General features: G+C 42.8%; 1 protein-coding gene across 1 annotated transcript in view; it reads right to left on the bottom strand.

Annotated features, from left to right (window-relative positions):
* Positions 1 to 223: 223 nt before the first annotated feature.
* morc2 (MORC family CW-type zinc finger 2) overlaps positions 224 to 20,292 on the bottom strand; it is a 94,511-nt gene continuing 74,442 nt past the window's right edge. Inside the window, exons 22-26 of the mRNA XM_080208146.1 lie at positions 14,568 to 14,709; positions 9,636 to 9,830; positions 7,768 to 7,861; positions 1,466 to 1,654; positions 224 to 489 (exon numbers count right to left, since the gene is read on the bottom strand). Of these exons, the coding sequence (XP_080064272.1) occupies positions 421 to 489; positions 1,466 to 1,654; positions 7,768 to 7,861; positions 9,636 to 9,830; positions 14,568 to 14,709 (689 nt within the window). The 3' untranslated portion in view covers positions 224 to 420. The remainder of the gene's footprint in view (positions 490 to 1,465; positions 1,655 to 7,767; positions 7,862 to 9,635; positions 9,831 to 14,567; positions 14,710 to 20,292) is intronic.

The raw sequence follows: 20,292 nt of genomic DNA, 5'->3' as shown, positions 1-20,292 counted from the left end.
CATCAATCCAATATGAAGAGTGTGCCGAGGTACCTGAGGATTGGTAGTATCCATGGAACCATGCCCTCGCATGTTTTATCCGTTGAAGATGCTGACAAGTGAAAAAGTGTGCAAGGTGGCATGCACTGAAATTTCAATAAGGACAACTGTAAGCTGGTGCTCATAACCTAGAAAGTTTATGGGAAAATAAACAGCGGCAAGATATGCACCTGAGACTGGCAAAAATGGTACAGTTGTATTTTTAATAAATATAATACAAAATTCCAAGTCCATTGAACAAGGTGTAAAACTTTAAAGCTAAAACCTCAAAATGAAGTAACTTTTTTCTAAAACACTGCTAACATTTTTAGTCCACTTTGCAGCAGTGCGCCAGATAGACTTTCTATCTACCACTTGGTGGCAGGCATGGTAACATCCACGTCAGTCCACTTTTGTGATCAGTTCCTCAATGTACGCATCAAGCTCATCATCTGTGTTGATTTCAATATCCTGTAAAAGCAAACAAAATGATCAATAATTACTAATATCCAGTGCTTTACCACACAATGCTTCACAGAATGAAGTGCTTTTTCCTCTCCTGCAGTAGCTGACTCCAGCACAAGTACATTTTCACTTAATCTGCAGCATTTAAATATCATACACAAGTGGACATTCTTCATAGAATCCCCACAGTGCAGAAGAAAGCCATTCAGCCCATCAAGTATGCACCAACAACAATCCTACCCCAGCCCCTATCCTCATAACCCATTTAATCCCTCTAACCTACACAGCCTGGGACACTAACATGGCCAATCAACCTAACTTTGAAAAGATCTTTTTAAAATGCATGTTTTTCATAAAACTCTTGTTCTCAAGGACTGTGTACAAACACTAAGCATTTGCATCTTATATTGTCATGGAATGCAACATACAAATTTTGGTTCCACAATGGACCTGATCAGAGTTGTGGCGAGAAGATTCCCACAGCCTAACACCACTTCAAATTATGGAAGGGATACAGGACAGGAGGACTTGTGGCCAGTCGTGTCCGTTCAGCTTCTGCAAGAGCAAATCAGCTAGTTCAACTCACCTCTTTTTTTCTCAGCGTGCATGTGTGTTTGTGGCTCATTCGTGGTCTCAGGGTTCGCATGCACCTCACCACTAACATACGTTCTTACTCACTCAGTGGGTACGGATGAGTGAGCATCTGGATATGTGGATGTTCGCTGCCACATACTTGTCTTTATTATTACTCCTTAAAAAATCAATTTATTAATCTGATTCTTTTGCTCAAAAACCTGTTTCCTTTCAAATATCAGCTTTTCTTTCTAAAGAAGAATCACTTTCAATGGTGTGTTAAACCTCAATTGTGATTCAAGCACCAGAACATCCAGATCCCTCTGCAATTCACCATTCAGATAATAAGCTTCTTTTACTGTATAAACACTATACCCATAACCCTGAACATTTACTCAACAAGTGTTACCTCTTGAACTTTCCTCAACAGCTCCACAATGTTATTCCGCAGTTTACCGAGTTTTTCCTGTGCATCTGTTAGCTCTGCATCATTCTGCTGCAATTTTTTTTCAGTTGCTCGCACACGCTCTTCAGCCCGTGTCTGGTAGGCAGTGCACAGGTTCTTCAGCCCCTCCTCATACTGTTCAAAATAATCTTTCTGTTTTTGTGTAAAAAGAAGATATAATTTCAGGATAGCAGTCACAAGAAAGCAACTTTAATGGATCTGGAATTTTAACCATCCAAAACCTTCCCCTTCAGTGCATGTACTTTGCCCTTCAAAAAATTAGATCACAAAACGTAGGCACTCAACGTAGTACTGAGCGAATACTGCACACTCAAAAGCATACTAAATTTGATCAGCAACTTGTGATGTGAATAGCTTGCCATTCCATTCTGCTCAACTTGTGCTGCTAAAGATCCTCCTTTTGTCTATGTCGGACCTGAAGCAGACCAGAATGCTAGGATACAAGGCAGGATATTTGGCAATCCTCTATATTTTCAATCACAATTTTGCCATGGCAGGGAGATATCAATTCAGGGCATCAGACTTTCCCAAAATATACAGGGGGAGCGGGGTGTGGTGGTTTCAGTGGGAAAAGTCGGTGGGCAAGAAAAAAAAGCACATTTACATAGCACCCATGCGCATCTAATGAGGTGTTTCGTAAATTAATTACTCTTCAAGTACAGCCATGATGTCAGCAAATGCGAGGTAACTTACAAGAGGATCTAAATAAAAGCAAATTATAGTGGATGTCGGAATCTGAAACCAGAAGAGAAAATGCTGGAAAATCTCAGTAGGTCTGGCAGCATTTGTAAGGAGAGAAAAGAGTTGACGTTTCGAGTCCAGATGACCTTTTGTCCAAGAGGATCTTATCAGCATCAAATAAATTGATGACCAGTGAATCTATTCTTCGATGAAGTTCATTGAAGTTTACTGTGTCAGAAAGTGCTGCGAGCTCTTTTCCATCTACCTGAACAACCGGAACAAAGTCTTGGTTTACCATTCAACAAAAAGAAGCAAATTCAGCCATTTTGAGACCAAGTGCTATGGTGGGGGGAGGAATGCTTCCTGCTGCAGAGGATGGTGGGAAAACATGCCAAATCATCTGGCCCCAACCTCATTAATTATGCATTGGTTTTCTTTTAACACTGTATTCAGTGATGGGGCTGGTCTGGATGGCACATAGTCCACCATTTATGTTTGGGTATCATATTGCAAAGGCGCCCAACATCACTGACCCACTATTGAGGAAAGGTGATGGATCACCTGAATAAGACGACAGATCTCTGAGACCGGAAGATAGACCACCTGGGAACGAAGATAGATCTGCAGAACATCGAGACTGGAAGATGGACCCCTTCCAGGGCACAATGTGGAAGGTCCATCTCCATGCAGGATCCAAGTGGGATGCCTCCATCCTGAACTCCAGGCATTGAACTGCATCCAGATAGCTGCATGCCACGCTGTTCCAAATGTGTTTTACACCGATATTGTGGAGAATCTGGCATGGTGAGAGGTGGGGGGTGGTGTGTGTGGTGGTGGTGGGTGGTCAGGCCTTCATCCCATTGGCAGGATGCGCGAGTTTCGCACTGGCCTCTAGAGGATTTTCTGACCCATCATGATGGGCACCAGCAAAAAATCCCGCTGTAAATTCATGCCGGAATGTAACCCATTTCTGGGCCTCTTGTCAGACTCTTCCCTCCACACTGGCCATTGAATCGGCTGGCAGGGACATGGGTAAATTCTATCCAATATCTCAGCACTGTACTAAAGAATAGAACCATAGAAGGCAGCCAAACAGTCCATCTTATCCATGCTGACCCAATGCACCCATATTCCTGCACTCGGCCCTTGGTCCTGTATCTTGCAGCACTAAAGGTGCAGGTCCAGGTTCTTAATAAACAAGTTTAGGGTCTCTGCCTCCACCACCATTCCATTCCCTGCATAAAAAAAGTGTTTCCTCGTGTCCCTTCTAATCCTTCTGCCACTTAGCTTGAACCTATAAGCCCTGGTTTTTGAACTCTGCCAAGGGAAACAGGTTCTTTGTCTACTTTCTCCCTACTCCTCAATTTTGTATACCTCAATCATGTCTCTGTTCCAAGGAAAACAACCCCAACCCCTCCAATCACTTCCAAAGCTACAATTCTCCTGCCCGCAACGTTCTAGTACATCTTCTCTGCATTCCCCTCCAGAGCAATTCATAGAATACTTCAGTGCAGAAGGTGGTCATTTGGCCCAACGAGTCTGCATCGACCACAATCCCACCCAGGCCTTATCCTCATAACCCCATACACTTAACCTAGCTAGTCCCCTTGACACTAAGGGGTAATTTTGCACGGCCAATCCACCTTACCTGTACATCTTTGGACTATGGAAAGAAATCGGAGCACCCGGAGAAAACCATTGCAACACAGGGAGAAAGTGCAAACTCCACACAGTGACCCAAGTTGGGAATCGAACCCAGGCGCTGAGGCAACAGTGCTAACCGCTGTGCCACTTCTGAATTACAGAACAGGAACAGACCCTTCAGTTCTCCAAGCCTGTGTCGATCATGAACCCTAACTGAACTAAAAACCCCGGCCCATATCCCTCTATTCCCTCCTGATTCATGTACCCATCCAAATGCCTCTTAAATGTTGCTAATATGTCTGCTTCCACCACCACACTCTGCGTGAAAAAAACTTCTCCTGCACATCTCCCTTAAACTATCCTCCTCTTATTCTGAACCTGTGCCCCTTTGAAATTGACACTTCCACCATGGGAAAAAGCCTCTTGACTATCCACCTTGTCTCTGCCCCTCAATTTTGGAGACCTCTATTAGGTCTCCCCTCAGCCTGTCTTTCCAGTGAAAACAATCCTAGTTTATTTAACCTCTCCTCATAGTTAACACCCTCGGCTCCAAGAAAGAACATAAGAAATAGGAGGAGTAGACCATCTAGCCCTTCGAGCCTGCCCCACCATTCAATAAGATCATGGCTGATCTGAAGTGGCTCAGTTCCACTTTCCTGCTTTCTCCCCATAACCCTTAATCCCCTTGCCTACCAAAAACCTATCTACCTGCGTCTTAAATATATTTAGCGAGGTAGCCGCCACCACTTCAACAGGCAGAGAATTCCAGAGATTCACCACCCTTTGAGTGAAGAAGTTCCTCCTCAACTCCGTTCTAAACTGCTCCCCCCCCCACACCCTTATCTTGAGGCTGTGCCCTCTAGTCCTGCTGTCCTTTCTGAGCGGGAAGAACCTCTCCACCTCTACCCTATCCATCCCTTTCATCATCTTATACGTCTCAATGAGATCCCCCCTCATCCTTCTAAACTCTAACGAGTACAAGCCCAGTCTATTCAGCCTCTCCTCATAGCTCAACCCCCTCAACTCCAGTATCAGCCTAGTGAACCTCCTCTGCACTCCCTTCAAAGCCAAAATATCCTTGCGCAAGTGCAGCGACCAAAACTGCACACAGTACTCCAGCTGCAGCCTCACCAGTGCCCTGTACAGTTGCAGCAAGACCTCCCTACTTTTATATTCAATCCCCCTCGCTATGAAGGCCAGTATCCCATTTGCCTTCCTGACCACCTGCTGCACCTGTAGGCTGGGTTTTTGCGACTCATGCACAAGGACCCCCAGGTCCCTCTGCACGGTAGCATGCTGCAGCTTTTCGCCCTTTAAGTAGAAGTCCTTCCTACTATTATTCCTGCCAAAGTGGATAACCTCACACTTGCCAACATTGTATTCCATCCGCCAGGTCCTCGCCCACTTGCTCAGCCTATCTAGATCCCTCTGCAGACTTTCCACACCCTCCGCACAATTTGCTGTTCCACTTTGTGTCATTGGCAAATTTCGACACCTTACACTCGGCTCCCTCCTCCAGATCATCTACATAAATGGTAAATAGCTGAGGCCCCAGCATCGATCCCTGGGGCACTCCACTAGTCACCAACCGCCAATCCGAATAGCACCCATTGACACTCACTCTCTGCCTCCTATTTGACAGCCAATCCCCTATCCAGGCTAACACCTTACCCCCAACTCCATGCCCCCTAACCTTCTGTAACAACCTTTTGTGCGACATCTTATCAAACGGCTTCTGAAAAATCGAGAAACACCACATCCACCGGTTCCCCTCTATCCACCGCACTAGACACATCCTCATAGAATTCCAATAAATTCGTCAGACACGACTTCCCCTTAATGAATCTGTGCTGCGTCTGCTCTATCAAACAATTCTTCTCAAGATGCCTCGCTATTTTCTCTGATTATGGATTCAAGCATTTTTCCTACAACAGACGTAACATCCTGGTGAACCTTCTTTGCACTCTCTCCAAAGCTTCCACTTCTAGTAGTGTGGTGTCCAGAACTGTACGCAAAACACCAAGTGTGGCCCAATCAAGATTTTGTACAGCTGCAACATGATTTCCCAATTCTTGTACTCAGTGCTCTTTCCGATGAAGGCAAGCATACCAAATGCCTTTTTCATCACGCTGACAACCAGTATTGCCACTCTTAGGAAACTGTGAACCTGCACAGCCAGATCCCTCAATGCTAATGTTCTTAAGGATTCTGCCACTTGCAGTATAATTCAAACCTAAATTTGATCCTCCAAAATGCATCACCTCATACTTGTTCGGATTAAACTCCATCTGACACTTCCACGCTCAAGTCTCCAATCTATCTATATTCTGTTGTATCCTTGTGTTGGTATTCACCAAGGAAAAGGACATGACAGATGTTGAGGCCAGGGATATGTGTGTGAACGCTCAGGAAAATGTCAATATATCGAAGGAGGAAGCATTGGGTAATCTAAATTGCATTAAGGTAGCAAGTCCCTGGGGCTGGATGGGATGTCTGTGTGGAGTTTGCACTTTCTCCTCGTGTTACATTGGTTTCCTCCGGATGCTCTGAATTCTTTCCATAGTCCAAAGGTGTACAGGTTAGGTGGATTGGCCATGCAAAATTGCCCCTTAGTGTCAAGGGGACTAGCTAGGGTAAGTGTATGGGGTTACGAGGATAAGGCCTGGGTGGGATTGTAGTTGATGCAGACTTGATGGGCCGAATGACCACCTTCTGCACTGAAGTATTCTATGAATTGCTCTGGAGGGGAATGCAGACAAGATTTACTAGAATGCTGAGGGCTGGAGATTACTGCGGGAGGCAAGGGAAGAAATAGCTGGGGGCCTTAACAGATATCTTCACATCTTTTTTGACGACAGGCGAGTTCCAGATGATTGGAGAATAACCAAATCAGTGGTGGGGACGCTTATGGAGAAGAAACTGAGAGACAGGATATATGTACATTTGGAAGAAAGTGGACTAGTTAGTGACATGCGGCATGGTTTTGTACAAAGAAGGTAATGTCTCACCATCTATAATGAGTTTTTTTTGCAGAGATGACAAAGATAATTGAGGGAACGGCTATGGGTGCAGTTTTTATGGACATTACTTCATTTTAACGAAGTCCCACATGGCAGACTGGTACAAAAACTAAAATCAGCAACAGCAACTCCAATCTTCGTGTCATCTGTAAACTTACTAATCAGACCACCCACATTTTCCCTTTACATCATTTATCTATATTATAAACAAAGGTCCCAGCACTGATTCCTGCGGAACACCACTAGCCACAGATCTCCCTTCTGAAAACATCTTTCCACTGTTACTCTGTCTATGGCCAAGCCAGTTCTGTATCCATCAAGCCAGCCCACGCCAAAGCCACTTGATTTTAGCATTGGATCTATCCTCTTATCCCTGCTCTCGCTAGCACGTGGAACTAGGAGCAGTTCTGAGATTACTGCATTTTAGGTCCTGCATTTTAATTCATCATCTAATTTCCTATATTGTTTTCAGGACCTCATCCCTTTGTTTATCAGTATGTACCACAACCATGCTCCCTCTCCAGAATGTACTGTACCCATAGTGCCATAAACTTGGCTGTTGTTGCTTTCCCTTAAAAGGCCATTCCCCACAACAGTATCCAAAGTAGTACATCTGTACGAGCCTTATTTATGTGCTCACACCTGAAAGTGGGGCAAGAACCCACAACAAGGATGCAACCATTTAGCCAAGCTAATTCTTGTGAAAGTCCTACTTGATCTGTAAGGGGGCTGTAGCAAGTCTTTAGCGTAACAAAAACACCCCCAACCACTGCAATTCATTAAAAAAAAAATCATACAACATGTGCACTGCAGAAGCCTGGGGGCAGGAAGTAGTAGATGGGGTGGGGAACAAAGACATGTTAGTAATATTACGTTTCACATTTTTGTGCTAACACGTACCAGCGGAAATGAAGCCAGCTCTTCTGGTGTCATTGAACTCAATTCCTCCTTTGTTATCCTGTAATTTGGTGGCAGAAAATATCGCAAAGCGTTTCTAAGCAGAAGAGAAAAAATATTTTAATTAAACCATATTCATCCTCAAAATACTATAAATAAACTTGAGAACAGATTGACGCAATATCTCATCTCAAGCATTGCCACATGGCTGTGTATCAGGTACCAATCCTGAAAGCTGACAGCCACATTAACATTATACTTTCGTAATGATGGAAGCTTATCCCCTGACATTTAATTGATCAATGTACAGTGTAGTAATGATCCATAAGACCTAGTGAAGAGATTCCCAATTTAACAATGTCACAGCAGTGAAGAATACTATCCTCGATTCCAGTATACAAATGAACAGGGTTCCAACTCCTGATTAATACACTATGACCCCTGCTGGAAATGTGCAGTAGGACTGTGATTACGCTCAGATTTTACATCTTTAAGATACAACAGTTTATCAATATTTAGGATTGGACATCAAGAATCACCATTTGAGTATGGGCCATCGTACTTGATGTATCCCAGAACAAGCCTTAAAATAACAAAACATGGAGGAATGATCCATTTTTGTTTCTGAAGGATAAAGTGCACAATCAGTACACATCAGTTTTAATCACAAAGATGTTACGTTTGAATATCATGTTCCTTATGATAGGTTACACATTTTCCTTGACCTTCAAATGGAAGCTAGACATGGTGAAGTGAGAGTGACTGCCCTCAACATCAAGGCAGCATTTGACTGAGTGTGGCATCAAAGTGTCCCAGCAATTCTGAAGTCATTGGGAATCAGGAGGTAAACTCTCTGCTGTTTAGAGTCATATATTGCACAGAGAAAGCTGGCTGGAGATCAATCATCTTAGTTCCAGGACATGACTGCAGAAGTTCCTCAAGGTAGGGCTCTAGGCCCAATAATCTTCAGCTGCCACAGTGATTTTCCTTCCATCATGAAAGTCAGAAGTGGGATGTTTGCTGAGGAATGCACAACATTCAGCACCACTGGCAACTCCACAGATATTGAAGCAGTCCATGTCAAAATATGTCAAGAGCTGGACAATATCCAGCTGACAAGTGGCAAGGCAAGAGCCATCTCTAACAAGTGATTTCTCCACATCACATTCAGTAGCATTACCGTAACAAAAGCCCGCACAATCAATATCCTGGTGGTTACCATTAACAAGATACAGAACCAGACTAGCCACCTGAATGCCATGACTACAAGAGCAGGTCAAGGCTAGGAATCCTGCACAAGTAACTCTCACCTCCTGACTCCCCAAAGTCTGTCCACCATCTACAAGGCAAAAGTCAGTGTTATAAAATTTGACTGGATAAGTGCAGCTTCCACAACACTCAGTAAAGTGGATCCCATTCAGGATGAAGCAATCTGCTTATTGGCAACCTTTCCACAAACCTTCACTCCCTCCACCACCAACGCACAGTGGAAGCAGTGTACACCACCGACAAGATGCAGCACAGAAATTCATCAAGTTTCCTTAGACACTAAACACACGACCCACTATCATCTAGAGAGATAAAGGCACCAGACACATGGGAACATCACCACTAGAGTTTCCTCCCCCCCCAAGCCACACACCATCCTGATTTGCTGTCCCTTCACTGTCACTGAGTCAAAATCCTGGAGCTCCATTCCTAACAGAACTATGGATGCACCTACAGTCATCACATTCACTGCTGCAACTCTAGAAGGCAGCTCAGTACCATCTTCCTGAGGACAATTAGGGAAGGGTAATAAATGCTGACCTAGCCAATGTCCACACTTCATGAATGAATAGAAAAAAGTAAATGGGCCATCATTCTCTCACCTGAAGCTGACTACTAGTGCTTCGACAGTCTCTTTGCTAGTTGTCGGTTGTGTAGTGTCTGGCTCCATCCTAGTACTGTCTGAAGTTGATCCTGTTTCCACAGAGATGTCCTCCTCCACACCAAGTGTGTCAGGTGTCTGGTATTCTGGAGATGGTGGTTTCATCAGCCTCACATCTATACTTCCCTTCTCAACCCTGCAGGAATGCAACACATCCAATGAGGCAATTAAAACACCTCTCAACCACATCAAATCTTCACAAAAACGACAATTGGGTACAGTCATCATCTGCCCCTGTAGGTTGCTTTCACAGCAATTAGCCAGTTTTTCAAACTATCTGCACCAACATTTTATAAATTGCAATTTGCATGCAAAGAAAACTAACACTAAATGGCATAAATGGAATCAATCAGGGTGCAAATCGGTCTGATACATAACGACAGAGACTGACCAACAGGCTGAACAGATGAACCAATACTCTCATCAGAGATGGACATGCAAAAAAACAGCCAGACCAAAGCTCAAAGATATACAGTAATCAAGTGGAAGATGAAAAAGGTGAAGCAGACTGAAGGAAGAAAACATGATTTGATTCAAGAACTGAAGAAACAAACAGACTGAAAGCTGGATGCGTTTTAATCATGATTTTGCTAATTGTTTTTGGAAATTATTTAAATAGTGGGTGGCAAAAAATTAAATCAATTTCCAAAATATAATGAAAAGTCTGATAGAATGTTAACCTTCACCTCAAGGGATGGAAGTTATGTTACAGTCAGATACACACTAGTTAGTTTGCATCTGGAGTGTGGGTATTACACTTCAGGAAGGATATACTGGCATTGCAGATAGTGTAGCAGATTCACAAGAAAAATACCAGGACAAAGGATTAATTTAAAGAACTTGTGATGAATTCTCTCAAATAAAAGTGATCTGATCATGGTGTTTAAATGATTAAAGGACACAACATAGGGAAAAGTTATTTACTCTGACAAAGAAAGTCCAGAGCAAGGATTTGAACTGACCTGTTTAAGGCTGATATCAGAAAACATTCTGCACATAAAGGGCAGTGGAAATCTAGAACTCCCCTTATCAAAAAGGTTATTGAGGCAATTAAAAATTTTAAAACAAAGATTGTTTGGTAGGCATATTAAAGAATACAGAACAAATCAAGTTAGACAGTACAGGAGAGCAGAGCAGTAACTATACAACAATGCAAGCTCGAGGGCTGACTTGCCTACTCTTGTTCATTCGTTCACTACCACTGTACTTGTACTGATCTACTGCTGAAAAAGCATTGATACCTAAGCCAAATGCATCCAATGCAATCCCAAAATCTTGACCATGCTTAAATAAACCCAAGCTGTCCAGGCCTAAGTAAATGAGGTTTGACCTCACAGTAAACACATGTATGTTCCATATCAGGCAAATGAAAAGGTGACAGATCTGAGTAGCTTTCTTTGAAAGCTCAAGAAAGGGGAAGATTTCCACATTCGGATATTCAATTGATCTGAAAAAAGGATATTCACGACATTGCTATGAGTATGAACCTACAGCACAACATTGTTTTATACTGCTGGCAGATTCATAAGGGAGTTGGCTCTGGAATGCAGCTTCAACCCATTTTTGTTGTAACATTTCAGGTCTTTGCTTCAAAGCTATTCTTCACCTGATTCAGCACTAACTGGCTAGGCAACAGGAGAGAGAGAGTAGTACTGGAAGGGTCCTTTTCTAGCTGGAGGCCTGTCACCAGTGGTATGCCGCAGGGCTCAGTACTGGGACCTCTTCTCTTCGTAATATATATAAACGACTTGGAAGAGGGTGTACGTGTCATCAGCAAGTTTGCAGATGACACCAAGATGGCAGGATTGGCAGGTAGTGAGGAGGATTGTCAGGTGACACAGCAGGATATAGATAGGCTGGTATACTGGGCAGATAGATGGCAGATGGACTTTAATCCTGACAAATGCGAGGTGATGCATTTTGGAAGGAATAATGCAGGGAGGAGTTACATGATAAAAGGTAGACCAATTAAGAGTATAGAAATGCAGAGGGACCTGGGAGTGCAAGTGCACAAGTCTCTGAAGGTGGCAACCCAGGTGGAGAAGGTTGCGAAGAAAGCTTATGGAATGCTAGCCTTTATAGGAAGGGGTACAGAGTATAAGAGCTGGCGTCTAATGCTTCAGTTGTACAGAACGTTGGTTAGACCGCATTTGGAGGACTGCGTCCAATTCTGGTCATCTTACGACCGGAAGGACGTGGAGACCCTGGAGAGAGTGCAGAGGAGGTTTACCAGGATGCTGCCTGGTATGGAAGGACTGGGTTATGAGGAAAGATTGGGTAAACTGGGGCTCTTCTCCTTAGAAAGACGGAGAAGAAGGGGGGGATCTGATAGAGGTGAAGGGTATAAATAGAGTCAACAGTGGCAGGCTTTTTCCTAGATTGGAGACAAATATCACAAGGGGTCACGAGCTAAGGGTGAGGGGGGGAGAAGTATAATTTGGATACTAGAGGGAGGTTTTTCACAGAGGGTCGTGGGGGTATGGAATGTGCTACCAAGTAAGGTGGTGGAGGCAGGCACGCTGGACTAAGGTTTACTTAGATAGGCACATGAGTGAAACAGGGATGGAGGGTTATAGGAGACGGTTTTAAAAAGGGTCAGAGCCTCGGGACGATACTGGAAATGTAATACTACATGTTAATGTTTTGTCTCTTTTAATCCGCAGGTGTGTCAGTCCACCTTATTGTCTAACGAGGGGCATGCACACAGTGGGTCGTGCGTGGGCTGCTCTTGGATGTTTCGAGTGGCCTAGTACTTCGCGTCGTTGTGTGTGCTTAAACCTGGACCAGCAGATGGGCACCACAACAGCTCAGTGACTATCACTGCTAGCTGTGCAGATACATGGATTTGGGCCAGTGTCTGTGGGAGTTTGCACATTCTCCCTGTGGTTGCGTGGGTTTCCTCCGGGTGCTCCAGTTTCCTCCCACACCCCAAAGATGTGCTCTTAGGCTGATTGGTGTACCAAATTGTCCCTACACTATTCTCCCCTGAATCTGATTACAATAGGGGTACCATTCGCATACACACAGGGCAAGGTAGGTGTAGGAAAATGCTTTAAGATGGCAGCGTGGGCTCGTTGGGCCGAAAGGCCTATTTCCCGTGCTGGGTTGTTCTTTGTAACAGCCAATATCGGGTACCAAAGGTGAAATAATAATCCAATCCCATTAGTTTGCATTAAAAATGCAAACATTCAAACAGAGGTATATGAACATACAAATTAGCAGCAATAGGCCATTTGGCCCTTCAAGGCTGATTTATACTTTCCTGTCTGTCCCTACAGCCTTTGGCTTGTCAATCAAGAATTTATCTAACTCAAGCCTCAGACTATTCAATGACCTTCACTCACTGCACTCTGCAGAAAAGAAATCCACACTCACGTCCCTTCAATACATTTTAGGCTCCATTACTGGAGAAGCACAGTGCGAGTGAGAAGATAGAAAAGGATAGATTTCTTTAAATGCATATTTTCAGGTTCCAAATATTGAATATTGTTCAAAACAGCATTATTTTGGAAAATGGTTCATGACAAAACAAACACGGAACAATCAGGATGTCTGCAAATCAGAATTTTTTATACTGATAAACTTGGGTGCTGAGTCAAGATTTTACACCAGGTTTAAAGAGAGAAGACATTTGATCATAAAGTAGTAGCTACATGACAACAAACTTAAGTTTTAAATACACTGGACTGCAGAAGGAAGGAAAACAGAAGTCCTGGGATAGAATGAATTGAAGCAGAAGACAATGATTTCAAAATAATGAAAAGATATGAAGGAGGATAGTATAAAACTCCTGGTATAAAAGGCTCTCATTTTAAATTTATTATAATAAGTAGACTAGGTTAAGGTGAAGATTACAAGGTTCCTTATATATAGAATAAGGAATCACCATATGTCTAATGCAATATACGCAAAGGTATTGTCTGTATAGCTACAAGTATTATGAAATTAAATTATTCTTAATGTGTGCCTTGCGAACCTTGGCCAACTGACGATTTGACTGCTTAGCATGATGGGAAGTAGACAGTAATAGACAGAACAAATTCTTTGGGACAATGGGGCATTGAGAGAGCAGTTCTCCTTATCAGCTTGAGTCAGGCAGCTGCAAGTTAAATCAGGGTGTTGGAATGTATGGGAATACATTCACTCATGGTTAGCAAGGCTGATACAGTTTCTCATGCTGATAAAGGGGCTGGATTCAAGCAAAAGAACTGACTCCCATTACCAATTAAAATGTGCAGGTTTCAGAGAATATCCTTGAATCTACCGGATGTACGTAGTTAAAGTTCTTAGTAATGAGGGAGGATGCAGTGGACTGATGAGCTCCTGATCTTGCTGACCAGTGGAGTGTTATTGGCTAAGGTAATGTATAATATTGTAATTGGATTCTCCAGTTTGAGTGACAAGCTGTGCAGGAGATCTAAATGTTCAGAAAAAGTACATCTATCTCACATGCACTGTTAAGTTAGAGGGTAGTTGGCACTCTATTTTTTTCTCCTGATGCATGTACTAGCAATAAACTTCCTTTTGTTCTTTAACTATATGCTGTCTTTTATAAGTGTCTGTATTGGTTGAGTGAGGTCAGATGAGTACAAGACCCCCCAGAGGGTCACCCAAAAAAATTCCTCTTACAAAGGTAGGATAGCTCTGCAAATAGGACCACTGATTTGCTACTCAGTGGCATTTTCATTGTTTACGAGCTTACTATACAAAACTGGTTCGTGGGCAGATGTTTTGCTGCAACAAATCATTAGTCCTATTTATAAAGCAGATTTATTCCAGGTTACATGAGACTGCCACATTTAAACAGGTTTGTACGTCTCTGGTACTGTGCAGCAGGGAGCGAGAATGAAAAGAAACAGAACAATAATCTCACCATCTGTCTCTTGGAGTGGTTGCAGTTGGAACATAATCAAACTTGACTTTCCACCGCACCGACTGTTTGCTTGCCGAAACATCAGTAACTCGGCCTGTGTACCATTCCTTGTTCACCTTTACTTCCACAAGAATTCCTCGATCTGTGTAGGAATGATAAAAAATATAAACAAAAAGAGATTGGGCGATGAGTCAAGTGATTCAAGCACAGGAATTGCTGTGTTTTTGTAATCTCTGGTGCTACCCAGCCCATAATCCTTTCACACTATACTTATACAGCTCATACTTACCTAATCTGGGAGAACTCCCTATTATGTCCCTGGAAGATTTCTGGTAAACACTTGTAATAAAATGCTAAGAAACATTAAGAAAATTGTTGACAAAAGCAGTCAGAAGTAACTGGGGTGAAGGTGACTTCTCAACATGGCAACTTAGTGAACAGGTTCTCGATCCGACTCATTACAACTGATGACTGCTAGTATTATCAAAGTTGTTGAAGAGAAACTCAGTCCAGTTTTTGGAAGTTTGGCAGTTTATTTAGTGTCACAAGTAGGTTTACATTAATACTGCAATGAAGTTGTGAAATGCCCTAGTGCATCCAGGAGCACAAAATATCAGTGCTCATACTATAGAAGTGCAGAATACTGGCAAAAGGCTTGATGAAGTGGGAGACAGAATTGTTACTGTCAAAAACGCAACTTCCTTGATTAAGGCCCACTTACAATCCAGCTGCAGGGTATGTCAGAATTCCATGACAAACCAGAGAATCGAGGCCAGGATAAAAATATCCAGATTGTTGGTTTGCCAGGAGAGGAGGGAAGGCTCCCAACTAAATTCTGAAAGCTGACTACCATGTTTCCATAATTTAGAAATGCAAGCTGGGCACATCAAGTTAGTATTCTGTGTCTGAGGCCTAGAGACAATCAACAACCCCATAATTATCTGTTTTCATAACTTCAAGGATCGGCAAAGAGTACTGGAGGCAGCTCAACTTATGGGACCTGCTTTACGATGGAACAGAAGTCTCTTTGAAGATTTCTCAGTGGTAATACAATAGAGGCACAAGGGCTTTGATGAAATTACAAGATGACTGAAGGCGGTTTGAGCGCAATATGCCCTATCACATCCTGCTACACTGAGGGTGACATTCAACAACTATCGTTTGACAATCCAGCTAAAGCCACGGCTTTTGTGAAATCCACGGAAGGAGATCATTTGGAGTAGCAGACTGCGGTTTACTGCAATATCTTGACTCTATCCCTTGTCATTGTAACTCCTTCCTGATTCCGTACTGGCATTTATCATTCTGACAGGGATGATCTAGTAATTGAGCACTAGTGAGTTTTTATCCTTAAGATTGACAGGGACTTCCATTTGTTCCTCAACATGGTCCTTCTTGTTAAGGATCATGCCATTGGTACAATACTAGAGTTGTGTAAAAATATCCTTCTTTCCTTTAACCTGTCTGCTTATAATGGTGGTGTATGTTTTATGGTCTTCTTCGCTCTGATCATGGTAAACATGAGTAGCTCCACTTCTGGGAGGTGGCCGAGTGGCTTAAGTTTTAAAAGGAGTTGGAATGCAGAAAGGGCATTCTGTACTCGCCCATTTTGTGGCATATTTTGTCTTCTCTTTTTTGATGAGAAAGACTCCTTGGTTTAATTATGGCAGGCTTGCAGGTATAGCCCTAGAGCTTCACGTTTGGTGAGGAAAGTCCCCTTAGAATTAATGGTTTCTTTTTTTATTTTTCTGGGGTTAAAGAATCATTAATAGGTTCCAAAGTCTCATGTTTTACAGAAAGACTTTATAAAGTGTCACTGGTGCTTCTGGTATTGCTGGAGACAGGGAAGTATGTTTTGGTGCATGCCTGAGTGGGGCAAAAAAATCTTTGATGGGCAAGCCATTTTCTGTCCTGTACGCTCTTTGGTTGAATAAGCAATGGCAGTAGCTACTTTGAAACTTTGCTTCTGGAACGTACAGGGGATACATGATGCTATTAAAAGAAAAAAGATTTTGTCTTTCCTTAAAGACGAGTAAGTTGACATAGCTTTGTTGCAGGAAACTCATCTAGATGACAAGGAGCACCTAAAAATGAAACAGGAATAAGTGGGACAGGTGACTTTTGCCTCATTCTTGACTGTAACTGATGGATTGTGGTTTGAGTTAATAAGAATGTGCCTTTTACACTGGAGAACTGTGTATAGGGTAAGGTAAAAGGTAGGTAATTGTTAAGAGGCCGTTGTACAAGGAAAGCATTATGATGAATGTCTATGGGCCCTCCCCCCAAATTATTCACCTGATTTTGTAAACTGAAGTCTTCAGTTTGTGGATTTTGCTCAACTAACATCAACAAACTCCTTCATTAGGTGGGGACTTCAACTATTCCTAATCCTCTGACGAATAAACTTCCCATAACTAGGAATCCTCCAACTCAAAGGCGTTAGCATCAGTATGTGAGGAAGTGGGGTACTTGAATGCTTGAAGAACACCCTAAAGATAATGAGTTCACCTTCTTTGCCACTCCTCACCAATTTAAAACTAAAACTGATTATTATTTTTCATACCAAAAATAATATTACTCTTTGTAGTCTCCTGCTCCATAGGCAGTCTTTATTCTCTGATTGCACTCCTCTCTTTATGGAATTTTTATTCAAGGGGATTCATCCTCGGTCTAGATCTTAGAGATTTAACGCATCTCTACTTGAGGATCATAACTTTATCTTGTACTTTAAAGTTGAATTTGATCTCTTCTGCTCAAGTCAATTCTCTGAGGTAAGCCTCTCAACCCTGCGGGAAACTTGCAAGGGGTTTAGTCATTTCACGTATAGCCAACAAAAAGTGTAAAATGCTGGAGCGCCAGCTTGAAGTAAAACTGTCCAAAACAGAAGGACAGAGTATGATAAGAATTCTTGTTACTCAATACTGAGAGAAACTAATCAACCCGAAAGGCACCGGACTCCTTGCTGTCTCAACATGCTGAGAGGAGTATTAAGTTTGTCAAACAAAAACTACACGAGTTTGAAAATAAACTGAGTAGATATTTGGTTCTCCTTACGAAGGAGGAAGTACACTCACTCTGGGGCTATTTCCTTCTGTGTTAGATTCCAAGGACAACAGGATGATTAAGACAAGGATATTAATAAGGCCTTTAAAAGCTTCAATGCTGATTTACATAAGACCATAAGATATAGGAGCAGAATTAGGTCATTTGGCCCATCAAGTCTACCCCTCCATTCAATCATGTCTGATATGATTATCGCCCCCATTCTCTTGCCTTCTCCCCGTAATCTCTGATCCCCTTATTGATCGAGAACTTATCGCCGTCTTAAAGACGCTCAACGACCTGGCCTCCAGAGCTCTTTGTGGCAATGAGTTCCACAGATTCACCACCCTCTGGCTAAAGAAATTCCTCATTTCAGTTTTAAAAGTGCGTTTCATCACTGAGATTGTGCCCTCGCATTCTAATCTCTCCCACTAGTGGAAACATCTTCTCAAGGTCCACTCTATTTAGGCCTCTCAGTATTCTGTAAGTTTCAATTAGATCCCCCCTCATCCTTCTAAATTCTATTGTGTGTAGACCCAGACTCCTCAACTGCGCCTCATATGGCAAACCGTTCAATCCTAGGATCATTCTTGTGAACATCCTCTGGACTTCATCCAAGGCCCATACATCTTTCCTTAGGTATGGGATCCAAAACTGTTCACAATCTTCTAAATGGGGTCTGACCAGAGCGTTATACAGCCTCAGCAGCACATCCCTGGTCTAATATTACAGCCCTCTAGAAATGAAAGCTAACATTGAATTTGTCTTCCTAACTGCCAACTGGACCTGCATGTTAACCTTAGAACAATTCTGAACCAGGACTTTCAAGTCCCTTTGTGCCTCAGATTACCAAAGCCTTTCCTCATTTAGAAAATAGTCCACACCTCTATTCTTCCTATCAAAGTGCATAACCTCACACTTCCCCACATTGTCTTCCATCTACCACTCCTCTGCCCACTCCTAATCTGTCCAAATCATTCTGCAGCCTCTCCACTTCAACACTACCTGTCCCTATACATATCTTGTATCATCGGAAGAACAAAGAACAATACAGCACAGTAACAGGCCCTTCAGCCCTCCAAGCCTGCAATGATCATTTGTTCCTAACTAGACCATCCGTTTGTATCCCTCTATTCCCAGTCTGTTCATGTGGCTAAGTCATAAATGATCCTAGCATGTCTGCCTCAACCACTTTGCTTGTTAGTGCATTCCAGGCCCCAACCAGCCTGTGTAAAAAAAACCTCCCCCGCATATCTGTACTGAACCTTGCCCCCCTTACCTTGAAGTTGTGCCCCCTTGTGTTCGACATTTCTGACCTGGGAAAAAGCTTCCAACTGTTGACCCTATCTATGCCCTTCATAATTTTATAAACTTTTGTTAGATCGCCCCTCAACCTCCATTTTTCCAGGGAGAACAAATCTAGTTTACTCAATCTCACCTCATAGCTAAGACATATCAGGGAACATCTTGGTAAACCTTTTCTGCACTCTCTCCAAAGCCTCCACATCCTTCTGGTAGTGTGGCGACCAGAACTGAACGCAGTATTCCAAATGTGGCCTAACCAACGTTCTATATAACTGCAACATCATATGCCAGCTTTTATACTCTATGCCCCATCCAATAAAGGCAAGCATGCCATATGCCTTCGTCACCACCTTTAAGGATCTGTGGACTTGCACACCCCGATCCCTCTGTGTCTATACTCCTGATGGTTCTGCCAGTCACTGTATAGCTCCCCCTGCATTAGATTAACCAAAATGCATCACTTTGCATTTATCTGGATTAAATTCTATCTGCCATTTCTCCGCCCAATTTTCCAACCTATCTATATCCTGCTGTAATCTCTGACAATGCTCATCACTATCTGCAACTCCAGCAATCTTTGTGTCGTCTGCAAACTTACTAATCAGACCAGCTACATCTTCTAAATCATTCACATAGATCACAAACGGCAGAGGTCCCAGTACAGAGCCCTGCGGAACATCACTAGTCACAGACCTCTCCACTGTTACTACGCACCCCCCCCCCCCCAGTTTTCTATGGCCAAACCAGTTCTGTACCCATCTAGCTAGTTCACCTTTGATCCTGTGAGATTTAACCTTTTGCACCAGCCTACCACGAGGAACCTCATCAAATGCTTTATAAAATCCATCAACGGCCTTTCCCTTGTCAATCATTTTTGTCATCTCCTCAAAAAACTCAACCAAGTTTGTGAGGCATGACCTCCCTCGTACAAGACCGGTGTTGTCTATCGCTAATGACACTATTCAGTTCTAAATTTGTATAGACCCTATTTCTAAGAATCTTCTCCAACAATTTCCCTACCACGGATGACAAGCTCACTGGCCTATTACTACCCAGCTTATCCTTGCTACCCTTCTTAAATAATGGGACCACATTTGCTATCCTCCAATCCCTGGAACCTCACTTGTGTCCAATGAAGAAACAGATTTTTTGTTAGAGGCTCAGCAATTTCATCTCATCTCTCTCCATAATCTAGAACAGATGCCTTCTGGCCCTGGGGATTTGTCAACCTTAATGCTTCCTAAAACACCTAACACTTCTTCCCTTGCAATTTGTTCTAATGGGTCTACACATCCCTCAGACACTACTAATCAATGCATCCCTCTCCTTTGTGAAGACTGACGCAAAAGTATTCATTTAGGATCTCACCTACTTCCTT

This window comes from Carcharhinus amblyrhynchos, chromosome 20 (assembly GCF_965287045.1).
Source record: "Carcharhinus amblyrhynchos chromosome 20, sCarAmb.v2.hapA, whole genome shotgun sequence".
Taxonomy (NCBI): domain Eukaryota; kingdom Metazoa; phylum Chordata; class Chondrichthyes; order Carcharhiniformes; family Carcharhinidae; genus Carcharhinus; species Carcharhinus amblyrhynchos.
Note: the sequence above shows the minus strand (reverse complement) of the source record. Positions and strands in the feature narration are given on the sequence as shown.